This window comes from Diplotaxodon limnothrissa, linkage group LG20 (genome assembly GCF_057381915.1).
Source record: "Diplotaxodon limnothrissa isolate DT_005_m linkage group LG20, D_limnothrissa_male_GT1.1, whole genome shotgun sequence".
In the NCBI taxonomy this organism is placed as follows: domain Eukaryota; kingdom Metazoa; phylum Chordata; class Actinopteri; order Cichliformes; family Cichlidae; genus Diplotaxodon; species Diplotaxodon limnothrissa.
The window spans coordinates 14671126-14690678 of NC_140615.1; the positions used below are offsets into that span (position 1 = coordinate 14671126).

The 19553-nt window shown below is 42.7% G+C and overlaps 1 protein-coding gene across 1 annotated transcript in view; it reads left to right on the plus strand.

Moving 5' to 3' along the window:
• The window catches only part of LOC146610707 (plexin-A1-like), a 280809-nt gene that overhangs the window by 119000 nt on the left and 142256 nt on the right, over positions 1 to 19553 (plus strand). Inside the window, exons 4-8 of the mRNA XM_085344897.1 lie at positions 2414 to 2514; positions 4939 to 5062; positions 5380 to 5533; positions 8917 to 9016; positions 17019 to 17133. Of these exons, the coding sequence (XP_085201023.1) occupies positions 2414 to 2514; positions 4939 to 5062; positions 5380 to 5533; positions 8917 to 9016; positions 17019 to 17133 (594 nt within the window). The remainder of the gene's footprint in view (positions 1 to 2413; positions 2515 to 4938; positions 5063 to 5379; positions 5534 to 8916; positions 9017 to 17018; positions 17134 to 19553) is intronic.

Sequence of the window (19553 nt, forward strand, 5' to 3'; positions counted from 1 at the left end):
GACAATGTTGTTTGATGTCCTTGTTGATAGAGAGGTTCCCCAGTTCCTATGCAAGAGATCAAGTTTCATCTTAGTGCAGTCATGCAGAGACACAAATGGCAGCTACGACAGATTTAGGAGACAAAAGGAGTAATCCTCGATGTTTATCTTAATGGTGTTAAGTACAGTACCACAGTATCATGCATTTGATTATTGCTTATTTTTCACTGGAGTGCTGCACAAAGCTGGTTTATGTAGTTTTTGGAGTAAGTGACAGACAGCCTAATAAAAATGTAGCTGCAGAAAAGGCCTTACAGCTTTACGCTAGCTAATTTTGAATGTCTGTGAAGGTTCTCAGTCATCCAGGTCATCGTAGTCAAAGGAGCTTGCAAAGAAAAGCGTCTGGACTTCTTTAAGTTCCTTGAAGAAGTTTTAACCTCTCATCTCTCTAGGAGTGAAAGAAGCCATCTATGTCCACTGTGGAGCGACCATCTTTGAACAGAGGCGGGGGTTTACGACACCAACTCTCTGCCATCTATAATCCAGTTTTGAGATCTCTTCCCAGACGCCTTAACGCCCACTCACATCCTGGGCCATCTGATCTCAGGAATTCGCATGATAAGGTGGGGCCAGGTTTCACAATGAACTCACCCGAAACTCTGGCTGATTGGGACCCACACCCAGTTTCACACCTTGGCTCAGGCGATTAGAGGATCATCAGGGGGTCCTTTTGTCCCTCTGTGGGGGGATACTCCCACTAGGTTTATATCTGGGACTCTCCACCATTTGACCTTAGAACTGAAGAAGCTTCTCGGATGAGAGGTGAAACATCTTCAAGCAACTTAAAGAAGTCCAGACGCTTTTCTTTGCAAGCTTCTTTGACTAATTTTGAATGTACACCCATTAGTTTGGGAGAGTTGTAAGGGACTCGATAAGAAAAGAATCGTCAAAATTAACATAGTAAAGACAAAGACAGACAGACTTAATGTGGGTCAAGGCAAAAAAAGGCTGCAACCTACACTAATTCACCATGATTGCTTCTTTGCTTTAAACACACTAAAACTCTGTAGCTCCCATTTAAGTCTAGAGCACTATAGCCAAAAGAGGATTGCTCTCTACTGCAGTAATTCATATTTGGTGGAATGAAGCCTGGATTATACTCAGCTGCAGACACGGACAGCTCGAGCCCCGATGACCGAGTAGTCATTACCGTTGCACTTCTTTGAAGTCTGCTGCCTGGACATATGCATAGTTGGTGCATTGTAAAGTGAATTCTCTGCGGATGTGTGCGTGGACCTCGCACTCACTGTCTGATCTTGAAATTTACATCACATGAACCCAAGAGGACCCTAGCGGACTCAGAAAATATAAAACCTGCTTGTTTTTTTATTCTGGGACTTTCCTGCCTTTCCATACCCAGATAGGAAAGAGCATAATGCAGGAAAGGCCCACCTCACTGCCTTTCTAGAGCAGTGGCAACATGTGTCATACAAGCTTGATTGAGTTAGATACAGTATGATAAGGAAGGGTGGGGTGGATGTGGTTTGCAAAGTGCTTGCACAGCAACTGTAGGCAGGCGAGTACCTAGTGCACCCTATATGAAACTTGTCAACTGGCAATTTCGAATATTTTTAGCTGAGATAATCCTAGTTGAAGCCAAAAAAATGAAACTCTTGGTCAGGCTAGAGGAATTCTTATGCGATTGCCACATCAGCAGGTTGATTTCGACCCTTTAGCATCAAATTCCACAACAATCCATCGGGTATTGATCCACCACTACCCAACCAAACGACGACTACACTGACGATTGCACAAAGCAATGTGCCTAAACTTGCTATATGTGTCTAGTTATAGCTCGTCATCATAGGCTGAACAGCAGTCTTTATGGGGAGTGTGAATCTGATCTTGATGATCAGATTAGCACCTCTAATCCTGAGGGGCTAAGCTGATTTTTGATGCATACAATCTGCGCAGTGCTCTTAGATCTTTTTGCTTTGAATAAATTGCAACTGAGTTTTATTCTTCGGCGCGCGACAAGGAGAAATTATCAATGCCTAAAAATACACAAATTGTTTGCTTGCATCAGAACTGTGGGCAGCACAGAGTATATGTATTATAGAGATAAGTTCTTCAGAGGGTGTGTTTACATGTTTGTAGACCTCTACTTTTCTCCCTCTAGCTACCTTTATATGCAGCAGTATGGAGTTGTAAGCAGCACTTTCAGAGCTGTTTATCTGTGATAGTCACAGTGGGCTTGTTCCTTTAATCTCATGTTCCAGACGCAGGACACCTCCAGTAGATCCTGTTTATACCAACCCTATATAGTACAAGCTGTTTGAAGGTGGTGTAAACAGGGTTTCTGTGCAGCTTTAACCAAGTGTGTTTGCCAAATGCGTGCTTATGTGTGTGTTTTTTTTCTCCGTCTTCGTCCTAGGTCACCCGTGTACCAGTGGAGAGCTGTGAGCAGTACACTTCCTGTGGAGCCTGTCTGGGATCAGGAGACCCTCACTGTGGCTGGTGTGTGCTGCATAATGTGTAAGTGCATACTCTTTACTGCGTCGTATGTAGTTGTTCCGGTGGTTGCTTAGTGGGTGTTCTGCACTTAATTACAGTCTGTCACTTCAACAGAGTTGTGAGTTCTGCCTGTTTATGCTCATGGTAACCACATTATGTGAACCTGTTTTGGCACTGCATTTGTCAGTGTGTTCTAACACAACAAATGCCGTGATTTAACACCTTATATAATGACTTTCTTTTGAAAATTGTATTTAGATAAGTGTATCTGTTTTTCTTGGATCAATAATTGACAAAAAATGTGTCACTCAGTGTCACCTACACTGAGGCTTAGACCTGTGACTTACTCATAAACATGGTCTGAATGCTCTCATTTTACTATTTTACTATAAAGCAACACTTTGAAAGCACATCAGATCTCGGTGGGGAATGTGTTATCAACCTACAGGTAATGGTAAATACTGAACAATATTACAAATTACAACATTCTCCAGACCCTGTCACGTCTGTCACATGTGCTCAGGGTGAAACTGCTCTCATCTGTGAACAGCACAGGGCCCAATAGAGGATGTGGGGCCCTCAGGCCACCCTCATGAAGTCTGTTTCTGATTGTTTGTTCAGAGACTTTCACACCAGTGTCCTATTAGAGGTCATTTTTAGAGCCTTGGCAGTGCTCATCCTGTTCCTCCTTGCACAAAGGAGCAGACACTGGTCCTGCTGATGGGTTAAGGATCTTCTACGGTCCTGCCCAGCTCTCCTAGATTAACTGTCTGTCTTGTGGAGTCTCCTCCACAATCTTGACACTGTCTTGGGAGACACAGCAAACCTCCTGGCAATGCCATGTATTGATGTGCCATCCTGGAGGAGTTGGACTACCTGTGCATCCTCTGTAATGTCCAGGTATCGCCTCACACTACCAGTACTAACGCTGACCCTAGTGAGATGAGGAAGGAAGAATGTCGAAGAATGAAGGAAGAATTTGTTAATGAAATTAACACCAAAGCAGCTGAAACTGATTAGCAACCCTCTCGTCTACTTAACTGACCAGATCAATATCCCAGAAATTTAATTGACTTGATGCTAAACTCTTGATTAAATGTGTCCCTTTAATATTTTTTGAACAGTCTATAATGTGTTGAAGGAAAAAGTTATTGTAGCTGTGAAGAGTCTCTCCTTCCATTCACTCCTGGTAGCGTGAATGGCAAAGGAAGTCAAAATCTGACTACTTTCTCACCTTTCCCCACCTGGCTAGTCAAAAACAGACCTTTAGATTCCAGCATCCTCAAACTGGCCCCCCACAGCCTACATTAGCTTCAATATTAAACTCATTTTCTGAGGATATAATTGCAGCCCAAGGAAATTGGCCTTTTCTCTTCAGTAGCCACTTTCTAAAAACTTGTTCTGCTAATTTGGTCGGAAACACTTGCATATAGGAATTGACCATTTATAGCTAATTATATTGTTTGATTTAGTGGAAAAGGTTCTGCTCTCTAAGAGAGCACTAAAAGAATGCAAAAGGCAGCGAGGATTCGGTTGGGAGATCCAATTCCCCTTCACAAATACGTGCAGTAATTCGACATTAAAGCTTAATTAAGGCAACATTACCAAATGTTTAGTACATAAGGAGGACGCTGGGGTGAAAAAACAACCAAAAAAAAAAGCTGTGCCACATCTGACATCCAGGTTTCAGCGGAGCAACAGTGAGAAGTGTTAAGTTGTAAAGGACAGCATGTACACCAGTGTTAATATGATTGGGAATTTCTGGTCAGCTGGTAGCCAAGCAGCTGATGAATGAGTCGCTGATGGTGAAGCATGAATGAGCAGCTGGTGCCAGTCAGTGAATGCAAGTACATTCAGTGCCCGAACTAATGCCTTGCTCTACGTGTTTATTGCTCTTTTGGACTTTATGTTTGACTCTTATGCATGGTCAGTCTTCACGGTAATCAGTCCTCGTAGACTTTGCTAAACCATAGCTCTGATTAACTCAATGCTTGCTTTATAAGTACAAATAGGCATACTGATGACCACACTATGGTTCTGTTGCTATTAAGAAAGTGCTGAATGTGTGGTTGCCATGTTATCATTAACGCATACTCCTGTTTCTCCTGTGTTAAACTTGTAACTGCATAGGTTGTTTATATGCACCTTTGCAATTTAATTCTAATTTCCATGCATCTATGCACTCACTAATGAACAGAGTCGGTGTCTGAAACTCAGCATCCTGTGGGTTATCCAATAAATCAGTGATCTCGCTGTTTTTTCTCTTCCCAACTGAGAAGTGCCTAAAAGCCACATTTGGACCAAATGCCTTTAGCTGTGATACTTAGTAAAATGTACTCTACATATACAAGCACAACAAGGAATCAAGACTGGTGTGGATTTCATGTAAAACACAGGTATTTATTGCTCATTTATTGCTTATGTGAGCATATTTTTTGTCTCTAGATGTTCGAGGAAGGATCGCTGCAAACGAGCAGAAGAGCCTCAGCGTTTCACCACCAGAGTCGAACAGTGTGTCCGACTTTCCATCCAGCCAGACACCGTCTCCGTCACCATGTCAGAAGTGCAGGTACAGCGCGCTGTCTGACCTTGTGTATCTGTTCAGCTACTCTATAGAGGCTTCGTGAATTTGTACGTGGTCCTTTATAAGACGAGTGGGGTAAAGATTAATGGCTGGGAAAAATGAATAAGGCAGATGTGAAATGAGACTAAATAAAGCTTGTTTTGTGTTGTAGCTAACAGTCATTTTGAGTATGAGCTGAAAAGTGCGTTTTGAGCCACACGTCTGAGCAGCATTTTCTGCTTTGGGCCATTGCTAATGAAGTGTATTGATTTAAATTTCTGCTGTGTCTCATCTTTCTGCTTTCTGTCTTTTTTTCTCGCTAGCTTGTGCTTCAGACACAGAATGTGCCGAGTCTTTCTGCTGGAGTGAACTGCTCCTTTGAGGACTACGTAGAAACGGAAGGGCGCATCTACGGTGGACGCATCTATTGCCTGTCTCCTTCGACGAAAGAAATCGCCCCCATCACGCGAGACCAAGGTAGACAATAAGTCAGAAAAGATATGATGTTGGAGTTAACGTAGACTTCACAAATGTCTGGCTTTTGCTTTCAAAATGAAAGCCCAGATCATTTAAACAATAATCTTATTTATCTGTTAAAGTGAAAAAGAAATGTCATTTCATATCATAATTATCACATGAAGAAAACTGAGAACTTTTTAAAAGTAGATTCATTATTGGTGTCTGAGTCCAGCTATTTTTTTTGTAATGGAAAATGCCAGCTGGGAGTAGCTGCCTTAGGGTTTTTTTTCTTCCGCTGATGTACTTTGACACAGAATCTGGGCAGCAACACAAAAAAGGCTTTTATTCAGATGAAAAACAGACCTAGTTGTCACATTTCTTATCTTTTCAGCAAACTGCATCATGAAAATACAGCACTTGCATTTGAAACATAACAAATTTTTTGTCCCTCAGTGGTGACAGCAACATTCACGACCTCCTCCTCTTACAGCCAACCATATACTGTAAGCTAGCAAATTCAAAAACTGCTACTATTTTGACACTAGCTCCTGTTAGCTTGGGTTACAACTGTGTTAAACTATTCTGAGGCTACGTACGGGATTCATAGTAATAAAGTGCCCGTGTGAGCAGCTCTTGGCTTAACGTTTAACAAATGTAGCCTGGATGGACATCCTTCCAAGCGAAAGGTTTTACTCTATTAAAAAAAGCTTTTTTATCAATATTTTTTTATCAGTAAGTGTAGAATTACATACAATATTCTGAACTGAAACAATGAGATGAAAAAATGCCATCCATCTTCTTCCGCTTTATCCGGGGCCGGGTCGCAGGGGCAGCAGCCTAAGCAGAGAGGCCCAGACCTCCCTCTCCCCAGCCACCTCCTTCAGCTTATCCGGGGGAACACCAAGGCGTTCCCAGGCCAGCCAAGAGATATAATCTCTCCAGCGTGTCCAGGGTCTGCCCCGGGGCCTCCTTTCGGTGGGACATGCCCAGAACACCTCACCCAGGAGGCATCCTTGTCAGATGCCTGAACCACCTCAGCTGGCTCCTTTCGATGTGGAGGAGCAGCGGCTCTACTCTGAGCCCCTTCCAGATGGCTGAACTTCTCACCCTATCTCTAAGGGCCAGCCACCCTTTGGAGGAAGCTCATTACCACCGCTTGTATCCGCGATCTCGTTCTTTCGGTCACTACCCACAGCTCGTGGCCATAGGTGAGGGTAGGGGCGTAGATCGACCGGTGAATTGAGAGCTTCGCTTTTACACTCAGCTCTCTCTTCACCACGACGGACCGGTGCAGCGTCCGCATCACTGTGGCCGCAGTGCCCAATCCGTCTGTCGATCACCGGCTCCCTTCTCCCATCACTCGCGAACAAGACCCCGAGATACTTGAACTCATCCACTTGGGGCAGGAACTCATCCCCGACCCGGAGTGGGCACTCCACCCTTTTCCGGCTGAGAACCATGGCCTCAGATTTGGAGGTGCTGATCCTCATTCCCGCTGCTTCACACTCGGCTGCAAACTGTTCCAGTGCGAGCTGTAGGCCATCACCCGTTGAAGCCAACAGAACCACATCATCCACGAAAAGCAGAGATGAGATTCTGAGGCCACCGAAGTGAAAGCCCTCCGCCACTTGGCTGCGGAATTAAAAAATGCACCCAGGTATTTTCTCAAACTTGTGATCTCAGCCTTTTGGGACCATTTGTACTGATCTGCTCTGAAGCAGTTGCATCTCTGGATGTGTGATGCTAACATCATAGGTAGAAAGCCAACGCATGTACAGTAGCTTTCTGACAAATTCACTTCACAGTGCAACAAATGAGACAGTCTTTAAAGTATTGGTCCGGTAATACTAGTCTAGAAGAGGTGTGGCCATCTATTCATAGCCATGCATTAACCAGATTAGTTGTCCTTGTTTCAGAAAAGCTATGTTAGGAAGATATCGTGAGGCGATCTTGGCTCAAGAGTTGGCAGTTCGTATTGTAATCGGAAGGTTGCCGGTTCCAGCCCCGGCTCGGACAGTCTCAGTCGTTGTGTCCTTGGGCAAGACACTTCGCCTACTGGTGATGGCCAGAGGGGCCGATGGCGCGATATGGCAGCCTCGCTTCTGTCAGTCTGCCCCAGGGCAGCTGTGGCTACAACTGTAGCTTGCCTCCACCAGTGTGTGAATGTGAGAGTGAATGAATAGTGGAATTGTAAAGCACTTTGAGGGTCTCGAAAAGCGCTATATAAATGCAATCCATTATTATTATTATTATTATTATTATATGAAGATATGTTTTTAATTTCTCCATTGCAATAGTCTGATCTATATTTATCACTTTCTAAGAAATGGTCTGACTAGACCTCTGTTCTCCATGAAAGCAATATCAACATCTGTCTGTCTATAGTTCAGTTCTTGCGGTCGAATGGTAACCAGTTTTGACCAGAAAAATGATATCAGGATTTCAGTCATGTTCACTGTGTGAAGCTTTCTCAAATCTGCTGCAGTAATTTAGTCCTGCTTTCAGTTGGACATACATTATTAGATCACACAGTGTCACTTTTTGCATTTTTACATTTCAGCCGTCTAACAAACTTTTGTTTGGGGAGACGATGACGGGCTTTTCAGCTGAACAGTTTTGCTCGATGCTAAATATGAATTGTTTGCTTAATTTGACAGTTTATTCAGCTGTGTGAGACACAAGACATTTTTCTCTTCGGCTTCACCCACTGCTTCTCGATTATCAAAATTAGAATGAGCACATTTATAAACATACCGCTGAAAGCCCATGAATGTATATAGACAGCTGTAAGTGTTTTCGCCACTGAGTAACTCTAATAAATAGATTTTGCTCAGAGCTCTTTTTACTCTCCAGCAGAAGTGCTGTCTCCAAATCTGCAGATTTACTGGAACAGTGAAAGCGTATACATTGACTAGGACCAGGTTGATCCTGGGGTCATGAAACATTTTCCATATACGAACTGTTATAGATGGACTATGGAAATATAGAGTGGAGTATAGAGTAGGGTGTCATACATAAAGGCCGGGAGGTCAGAACTGTCTCAGCAGAGGGTCCAATCACGCCCACTGATGTGAAGATTGCAGAAAAGGCGTTAATAATTCAAATTTACCAGTACAATGCATTGCTGCTCCTAGTGTGATGATACCAGTGTTGTTGTATGAAAGAGTACCTTTTGATCCTGTTCAAAGAACTAAAATGTAAAACACTGTTGTTGAGTTTGTGCCTGTAAAGCTCCACAGATCTAAACGTTAATGCACACCTTCGTAATATTTAAAGAATGTGGATTCATTTATTTGGATCGGTTATTATGCAGTGGGTTTTACTCGTCTTTGCTACTTGACATTCTTTGTAAAGAAAAACACTAATAAAACACAATGTGTTTGTTATGTTTGACTTTGTAGGTGACCGACGCATAATAAAGTTGTATCTAAAGTCGAAGGAAACTGGGAAGAAGTTTGCCAGTGTGGATTTTGTCTTCTACAACTGCAGCGTCCACCAATCGTAAGTTGAGAGCTTGTTGCTAAGTAGGATGGGGCGAAAGGAGAAAAATATCAGTTTATGTTTAGTTTCTCTGTTAAATTGCTTTAACACTCTTTTAAATAGCTATTGAGGTTTCTCAATGACATCATTCATTGCTCAAGAGTTGTCATCCATATTGGATGTTGGTTGCTAGGGAAAAATGCATATTTCTTTACTGATTGACGGTGCTTTTTGAATGTTCCCGGTTCAGAACCTGTCCAGAAATACAGAATTCAGATTGCTGGGTGCCAGATGGTCCTGGCCTGTGTAACTGGACCTTTATTTACTTGATCTTTCATTGTCACCATGATTGTCACACATCCAAAAAGTTAACATCACACAGTTACTTGACAGATGTCTCCAAAACCTCAATACAAAGATCATACTGCTGGTCAGATGCAAGATGAAAATCAACAGGTGGCTGAAGTTTTAAAAGAAAAAAGTGCTAAAATACTGCTACTTACCTGCAGGTGTAAATAACTGGTTTAATGCAGGAATCAAGAGAAAACCATGCAGGCGTTTCTAATTCAGTATTCAATCTGTTCAAGCTTTTTACAAATCAATTAGTTAATTAAATCTAAAGCAATGAAGGGACTACTGGTGAGTGAAATAATAAATCGATTCTTAACCATGGAAGACTTAGAAGAGCAGCCAAGCTTGGGAGGAAAAAGACGTCACTCATGTTCCCGGGAAACATATTATCCCTAATTTAAGTATAGGAATACTGGTAGACTTTTCAACAGTGTTCTGAAAGCAGGATTTTATATGCATGTCTGTGTCTGTTGCTTAAAAAGAAGGTGCAAGACAGGAAACAAGGAGAGGTAAACAGTCTTTTCAATTAAATTCTATTGTATTTTACTTATACAGCGCCAAATCACAACAGCAGTCGCGTCAAGGTGCTTTATATTGTAAGGTAAAGACTCTACAATAATACAGTGAAAACCCCCAAAATCACTGACTTACTTTAAGCAAGCACTTGGCGACAGTGGGAAGGAAAAACTTTTTCTTTTGTCACTAAATTTCTATCAAAAACAATTTCTACATGACACTCTTCTTTTTTTTGTCTTTCTGTGCGTACACAGGAAGGGGGGGACTAGGGGGTATTAGAGAGAGTGACAGAGTACTGAGATCATCCTGATAATGAATGAAAGAATGTGTTCCTGCCTTGTTAAATAAAGGTTAAATGAAAATAAATAAAATGTCATTTGCTAAATGAGTCTTGGCTGCTCCCCCTGAAGTCAGTGCTCGGACTTCGCACACACTTTTCCTCTCTTTCTCGCATTCGATTCACTTCCACCTGGCACAGACTCCCAGTTGCATCAATACACCTGAAATGAAAAAAGCATGTGTAGTATAACTAAAGTAGATTTATTGTTTCTCTTGGCAAGCATTGACTGAAGAATCACTTCCTCTTTCAGTGTTTACACCTGTTTTATATCTTAAAAGAATTAGGGGCATCCTGAAAATGATTCTTATATGTAAACATGTGCAGAATTGTCATTTTTTTTACTGTATGTGGGCTGTATGAGGGTTTAATATGTTAAGTCATGACAGTAGCTTTTAATTACTGATTCACCAGCATTATAAGTGTCTTTGTCCCGCTACCATCCGATCCTCACTCCCTGCAGCCTACAGCTCTCTTTTCCTTTCCTGCTGTCCCACTGTCCTCTTGTCTGCCTGTTGACTTCTCCTCTCCCATTCATCACTTTGCCCATCTCTCTGTCGCCTGGCCCCAACCCGTCTCTGCCCCTGCACACCTCCCATTCCTTGCCTCTCTCTCGTTCATCAAGCCCATTTATTGCTCGCGCTCTGCTCTCGGCCCTGCATATATCTGCATAGTAATAGGCCATTAATTAGCTCTAGCTGAGGTGCCTGTGTGGAGATGGTCATAATGGAGTGGGCTTGGAGAGAGCGCTCACCTGGGCCACTTCTCGGGGCCTCCAGGCCTACTTGAATGGCTTTGATTCTTTTTTTTTTTGTGAATATGTGTGTGTGTAGTTTTCCGTTTGTTAAAGAGCATGCAGGATGTGTCAAAGTAACTCCAGAGTGCCTATTTATTCATATTTGTATGCATGCAGGACATGTTTACTAATGTGTGTGTGGGTGTGTGTTTATGCTGCGTACCCCTGATTAACTAGCCCGCCTAGTCGCGCTCTCTTTGCAGCATAAACAGGCATGCTGTTGTTTAAGCCTTTGATGTTGGCTTTGCAGGGCCCCCTCAGGACTCTGTTGGACTGTTAAAAAAATAAATAATAATACAGCGCTGTTACTGCCACTGCAGCTGTAACACAAACCCGCGTGTCATGCAATACTCTTCACCTTTCACCTCAAAATCTTTGACCCGCCCAACAACCACCTCCGCCTGCAGGGAGCGGAGTAAAGAAGTCGCTGCTTTCAGGGGACGGTAATTGAGTCATCCTCGTGGGCGTGATGGGCGGATGAAAGCCCAGCGTAGAAGCACAACAGCAAACGCACAACAGTGGTACTGTATCAGCACAGATGCACAAGCAGAGCGGGCCTGCAGGCGAGCGCCCAGACGGGCTCAAAGTTGGATGCGGGCACCAGCATCACCAGCAGTGCACACGCTCGTGCAAACACACAAAACAGGTGCACGCACAGTCAGAGGGAGCGCACGCAGACAGAAGCCACAGTACTTGGCGCGGGTGAATTGCGCTGTGAGCTGTTTACATATACAATATCCGAAATTTGCATTAAAAAAAGAGGTTTGGAATAGTTTAATTGAGCGTGCGGGAGGAGGAATAATATATAGAGAGGCATAGAAACAAACAGGTGGCAGGGTGCTGGAGGGGGAAGGAAATTCACATTCTGGGAGAGCTGGAGACGGGAAAAGACGAGCGAGAAAGAAGTCTTCAAGAGGAAGAAAGAGAGAGATAAAGCCGAGTGTTGCCGAACGAAACAGAAATTGTGCCCATTGTGTCGGGAATAATGCGTCCCACACAGCTAAAAGGTTAGCGCCACAGCCTCAGGCCACCATGACCATTACAATATGAAAGGGCTGAAATCTATGCAGTGAAAAGAAGCACTCCAGGGAGGGGGACCGGCTCACACTCCAGCCCCTGGAAAAAGCTCTTATTTTGAGGCCCGTCATTCCCCGTCGCCCCACTCTTTATCCACTGCTAGAAAAAAAAAGTTTATAGTCAAACTTTTCTGTCATTACATCATTACTTGTTGATATTAAGACAATAAGTTGTTGGTCTGGGTTTTAAGTGAATGTGACCTGGTTTAATTAAACTGAGGGTTGAGACTCGCAGACTTACTGCTTTTGGACATTGCCGTGACAAGATGCAATAATACCGTATAATGAGTCTGAGTCCCCTGGTGAGAATCTAAACTTCTCATTTGGCTGCCGTGCTGCTGTATAACTTAATGATGTATGCATCATTTTATTGCCGCTCACTTTGGAGCTTTATTGGATAAAACACAAAGAGGCCTATTTATAGACCACATAGCAGAGCCAGCCTACCCCAGGTTCCAAGCAGCACCGTGCACATGAAGCACAGGCAGATATCTGCGAGATACATTATCAAACCAATCAGAGGTTCTAAATCAAAATCACGCTGCGCTTATAGCCGCTTCAAGTACTGATTACAGCGTTAAAAGCTTTCAGCTTCATGCCTCAAATGGGTCACTTTTGGGCCCACCACATGCTGACATGTTTGTTTGAGCTGCAGATAAAAGCATAGCCTGCAAATTAAGACAGAATTGCAGTTTTATCCGTGACTTTATCCTCATTGACCAGATTTAAATGAGGATATGATCGTTCCCTCCTTTCATATATGCTTGAGCGGGGCCGTTGCACGCACATCAACAGCTTTGTTCCATCGATCCATCCTCCCTCGAACAAAAGCTTGGAGAAGATGAAAAGGCGTTTGACCCGGAGCTGTTGCTGGGCCTTGTTAAATAGCAGCGGACTTTATTGACTGCACTGCAGCAGTGCCGCCACTTACCCAAGCCGGTTGTCCAGGCATTGACAGCTCTACTGTAGGACAAGTCTCCACTGCCCAGGTGACCCAGGAGGAATGCCTCGATGTCAGCACGGGTGATGACTTGCGTGCATAAGTTTGCCTTAGCTCGATGTTGTAGTCTGAGCTCTCACGCTCGTTGCTTGTGAATGTGCGCGCGCACTGCCCTGCAACGGGAAATCGATCAAGCCTGGAGTTAATAGTGAGGAGGAACTGGCTCACCAGCTCTGTTAACAAACATCAGACTGTTAGCATAACCTCAGTCCACCCTTCCCTCCATGGAAATCCACTGGCATTGATTAAAAACCTCACGCTGCAGTTCAGTCTAGTCTCACCAGCTTAACTCTGGCTATATGAAGCCTTTGCCGTTGCTTTGGTACTCCGGCGTGGGCGATTTAACAGTTAACCCTCGAAAATCTAAAAAACCAAGGACATAGACCCGAAGACAGAAAGAGGATTAGGCTGAGATCCAATTTAAAGTCAGTGTTTCCGGCAGCAGGGTGACATTGTCAACTGAGCAATTGTCCTTCAGCTTGGTGGACCTGGTTTGCGTTACTGTGGTGTTCTTGAACTAGACTTATCAGAGATTGCTTGTCAGTCAAACTAAGAAGGTGGTGGCTGAGGTTTTTATATCTCTTGAATCTTTTTTCCCAACTAAGTACGAGCTCTTTTTCACTTTCCTGTCCAATCCTTTAAAGCCCCGGCGAATTTGGCTTCAAGGGTGCCATAAAATACTTGTTTTAATTATGTTTTACTTTTTGGTCTTTTAGCTCAAGATATTCCTGAGCAGAAAATCTTGGTTCTATATAACGAACAACCACAACAGGAAAGTAACACAGGCTTAGAAAGACAGCGCTATCAAGAAACGATGAAGTTGGAGGTGGCAGTAATAACCAGATGCTGGTTAAAAAATAAAAAAAACAATAATGAAAAAAAGACCCCGCAGGTTCTCAGTCAGTTCCTCTGGTGGGTGTGGGTGTTATCGGAGGTCTGATTGAGTACAGTGACAGCATATGGGAGTGAGGACTGACAGGACATGTAATTAGAGCTTGCTTTTCTCAAGCCAGTTAAGTGACATTTAGTTTAGAAGCGGTGTAAAGACTGCATAGCTATGACTTGTTTTAATTGTAAGATTTTTTGGGGGGGATTTACTGAACATTTCTACTTCTGTCACTGTATTTTTTAATTTTTGTATTTTTCCTTGACAGCGAGCTTGAATTTAAGCGTTCTCTCTGCAACATGTTTATGAAGTGAACACTTTCTCTTTGCTCCTGTGGGTGTCAGATGATTGACAGAAAGCAGAGTGTAATTTAATACACCGCTGATGTGAAATCACTTGAGGAAAGTGATCAAGTAGAGACTTCAGAGCCAAAAAGTAATTGAACAACTTTGAAACTTCTCATATTAACAGCATTACTAGCCATGGCATTTTCCCTTCCGCTGCTTCTTTGTAGTGACCATGATAGCCTTGTCTTTGTCTGGTAATCCATGTTTGAATGTGTATGCATTCTTTTTTTTTTTTCTTCCTCAAGTTATAGAAAAACTGGCTTATCTTGGTCTGCCAGCTTAGTTTAACTTTAAGCCTCCAAGCATGGAGAATACGAAGGGAGGAGTGGATCACCAAGGATTCCTTCCTGCTCTCTCCTCCTGGCTGTTCAGTAACCCGCCCTCTGGCCTTGCTGACAGCTCAAATAAAGTCTTAATGAAGGAAGCTGCAGTTGTGCTTCTTGAAAATTTTGTGCTACTATGTTGATGCAAGTCAGTGCTGGGCTGCCACGGTGCGATAAGTCGTGTTGATATTTCAAATGCACCTACACATGTCCATAATCTGCAAAGAATGCAGGTCATAGTAGCTGGACTTCCTTCAGTGCATTTTATGCTTAGAATTCTGCAGTATAGAAATTTTGGATTGTCTCTTTGGCTCAAATGTTGCTAAATTCAGTTGTGCAAAAGTCTTAAGACACCCCACATTTTATTTTTCCTTTCAAAGACTTTCTTCTCAGTTTTTAAAAAATGGTCTTGATCAATAGTTTGTGAAGGTGTTTTAAAGTTTTTCTTTAGACATTACATTTCAGTCCAGTCATTGTACCTGACTAGAGAATGTTTTTTGTTTTCTTTTTCATGTTTGTTTGTTTTTGCTTGTTAAGCCTCTTAACAGTGATCTATGAATTAAGGCATTAAAAATGCACCTAACCAGGGTTGTGTCTACACCTAACAGAAAACATAGCAAAGAACCAGTTTTAAATGATATCTTTAGGCACTTTGTTGCTAACCACCTCTCTCATTATCACATAGTTTGTCCCACATTTTGTTTTGTTTATTTGAATCCATAAAAAATGCCATAAAATCATTTTGTGCCAGCAATGTGATTCCCAAAGAGCTATTAGCTGATAAGCTGAAAAACCTGATACTGGGGCTGATAGATGCATCTAGCTCTCATGCTGATCCATCAATGGTTCACTCTGAAGCTTCATCAGAAATGGTCTCAGTGGAAAGGTGGCTGTCAAGACACCATTTTTAAGGAAGGAAAACATGGATAAAAGGTTGAGATATGCCAAACTAGACATGAACTAGACTCAAAATCAGTAGCTAATTTGAACTTCATTTATAATTGTCAGTCTGTATATAAGACATCATTGCAGTGGAGGCTCTGACATGGTGTCAAAAGTCATTGAATCAAAATGTACCCTCGCATTTTGATCCACCATGCATTGCCATGTGGAAAGCATGTGATTGGTCCCAATCACCCTGCCAGTGCAGTCAAAGCACACCTGGAAAACGTACAGAACAAACGGAGGAATGCTATCAGTCATGGATTGGCCTCCCCAGAGCCCAGACCTCAACATTATTGAAGCATCTTTACAGAAAACAGAACAAAAGGCAGCCAACATTCAAAGAAGAGCTTTGAATGTCCTTCAAGAAACCTGGAAAACTATTACTGAAGACTACTGAACGAAATTAAAAGAAGAGAGTTCAGGCTGTGTGAAAGAATAAAGGTGGTCATGCCAAATATTGGCTTTCAAGCTTCTTAGAATTCCAGGTTTCAAGAAATCACTGGATCTACTCTATAACAGTTTTTCTAGCAAAATATAAAGAAATGAAAGTGACTCAATCCTTTTGCATCAGCGTTGCCTACAACCAGTAACAATAAGGATGAATTATTGACATTAAGGACAATAACTGGCTGGTATATGATACATAAAACATGTAGCTGCTTAAGAAGAATGAAATACATTATGTTATCATTTTTGATCTTCATTACATTATGCCTTCAATTTTCAGGAAACATAGATTTATGCTCTATTGCCTTGGTATGCTTTTGGCACTTGAAATAATGAGAGACTTCAGTATCTGAAACGACCAACAAAGTCAGCTCTATTTCTTTGCCTTTCACTCTCTCATTAAGGGAAAGCTGTGATTGTAGTAAGGAACTAGCATCTATCTGTCAGTGCAAATCTTCTTATGCATCTTTAGAGCCTATAGCATAAAAGTGTAATTCGTCTTTCTGGTGGTGTACAATTATCCTTAAATGTAAACTGGATGTTGTGACAAAGCAAAGTATAATGTATATACTTGTTTTTCCACTGGTTTTCCTCACATCCAAATAACTCACCGCTGGCCACAGTTTCTCCTAGTTTCTGCCTGTTTCCATTTCCTTGGGCATCATGGGAGCTCACAATTATGAGACCGAGGTCTGCCACATGCCTGCAAATATTCATTTTGAGCATTACATTAGCAGACAGAGCAATGTTGAGTCTGTCACGGGGCAGCAACCTGTAAATTAAAATGCCATAAAACCTATGTTCAGTTTTCTTTTTTACAGTTACACTTTTTTATGTTCTTCATTGTAGCTTGTCACTGGAAGCCACTGTGGCAGGATCAGGAAACTCAAACTCCATTAAAGGACATTCAAGGATGTAGACACAAAAAGTCACGAGTGAAATAAATGCATAAATCATGGAAACCTCATCCTTTCTTTCTCCTGTTCTGGCTTGCTGCAGGTGCCTGTCCTGTGTCAACGGAAACTTCCCCTGCCACTGGTGCAAATATCGCCACATGTGCACACAGGATGCCAGCGACTGCTCCTTCCAGGAGGGACGAGTCAACACCTCAGAGGTACGGCTTTGAGCATGTGCACACACACAAGTGCTGCTGAGCACACGTAGTTATACATCCTCTATAAAAGACAGATTCAGAAGATGGCCTATCAATGCAACACATGGATACATTAATGAGTATCAATGGATTTGCATACGCACAAACACACACACACACACACACACAAGGAAGTGGTGGCATAGTAATGCCAAGGGTGCAGCTGTGGCCTGTATGCCATCTGAGTGTGTGTATATGAGTATATGAATGAGGGCTGCTGAGAGTGGCCCAGCAGCAGCTGTTGTACTCTAAGCAGCACTGGATTTATTCACTTATAAACAAGTCAGGGTGAATGGGTATGCAAATGGCAGAGCGCGCTAACGTCCCAAATGTTATATTTGCATGAAAACCCTCATCTATCCATGAGCCGACTCGCTCTCGCAGTCCCCGTGTCTCTGTCAAGCTCCTCTAATTCTAACCGGCTCGCTCGCAAATGCAGAAATTCACTCTGACAAACACAAACACACAAAAAAAAGAAACTTCAGTGCCTTCAGAAAGTTGTACTTAACACCCAGACACATTCGCTCTAACTTTGCCTCTATTTCAGGCAAAGAGTTTTGATGTGCACCCCTCCCCCCACACACACTCTTTTCCTCTCATTCTTGTTTGTAACCTTTTCCCTCTTTTTTTCTTCTTTCTTTGCTCGTTTCTTTACTCTGAGTAACTGCGTGCTGGAAGCAAGCATGCTCAGCCTTTTATTTGATCTCTCGCTCCTCTCTTCATCACTCTCTCCATCCTCTCATAAAGCCTCAGTTGTTGAAAGGATATCATATCAAAACTAAAACATTCAGCTGGGCGTGCGCAGCGTAGATGGGTATAATGCGCATTCACATATTTAGATATACACAGGTTTACACACCTGTTTGTTGTGTGAATTTTTCCCTGCATATTGGTGTGTCTTTAACTTAAGACAGTGAGGTAATCGTGTATTAGAATTTTAAGTGTATGAACGGTGCTGCAGTTTCAGGCATTTGGTGTGAGTGGAAAGGGAGACGGGGGTGTGGGTGCGGAGAGGATAACACTTGACTCCACACAGCCTGCCATCACAAGTTACGCCCTCCTGTAAATACCAGCCTGACATCCAACCTTATCTACTTCACAGAGCTACACCAATTCAGCTTTTATTTTTTCTTCTCTTCCTATTTTTTTTTCTTTTGATATACTCTTTTTTCCCTTTTTTTTAATTCGGTGCAGGCATCGCCATGGTTACCAAGCCCTTTGAATGTCAGGAGGGGTTTGTTGAATTTTGATAGACACAAAAACACACATGCACACACATTTGTGCCAACCCCACATCCTGACATGGGTTTTTGTTGTCATTAACAGCACATAGAGTGCAGATACATCTTAGTTATTTTTATTGTGAGGGATGCATGTGTGCTGGTGTCCACTGTAAGGAAATCTTACCTAACCCTGTTAAATAAAACACTAGCAGCTAAATTTGCCAATTTTACAGTACGCCTATGCCTTCTTACTGCAGATGTTGACTTATATTACTATCACACAAGTGATAACGTTGGTTGGAGACCAGCACCGCCATGCACCCATCATGACTTGAGTGATGAACTTGCGATCTTGTTGCTTTTTAAAGGGTTGCTTGGAGGAGTCAGTCTGCTGTGAGTCTGCAACTGAATGTGGTCAAGTTGGCAATTTAAAATTACATTTAATCTTTGATCATGGCCTGCATTTGTATAGCGCTTTTCTAGTCCTTAAGGACCCCAAAGCGCTTCACACTACATTCAGTCATCCACCCATTCACACTCACATTCACACACTGGTGATGGCAAGCTACATTGTAGCCACAGCTGCCCTGGGGCGCACTGACAGAGGCGAGGCTGCCGGACACTGGCGCCACCGGGCCCTCTGACCAATCATGTTTAAACGTCAACAATGTCTTGCAATCTGTTACCATCTACATATGTAGAAATTCATATTAGCTACTTACATTCAGAGTCCAGCCAGAACCTCATAGATCTGAAACAGCAATTCCTCCACAAATAGTGACGTAGCTGCTGCAGGACAGTGTTTGCACTGCAAAATGACATAGGTGATCTTTAACCTTTCTTTTATATAGGAATATAGCCCGAATACCACCAGTTAGCAACCAGTTGAGTCGAGTTCCCTATTGCAAATTGATGCATTGCTCTCAGACTGACTCATCAGTCGCAGTCAATCAGTCAGACTGATTGATTGCAACATGTTGGCATTCTGTCTGTGTTTAGAAATGAGACAGGAGTCATTTGTAAACTTTGAGCAGTCAGTCTGAGAGTGATTGCAGTCAGTCTGAGTCGGACGTGATTATTTGGTGAGAGGCAACTTGTGCGGTCCCACTGCAATAAAACGTGGTTGACCAGACTACTAGCTATAAGTTGCCTAATGTG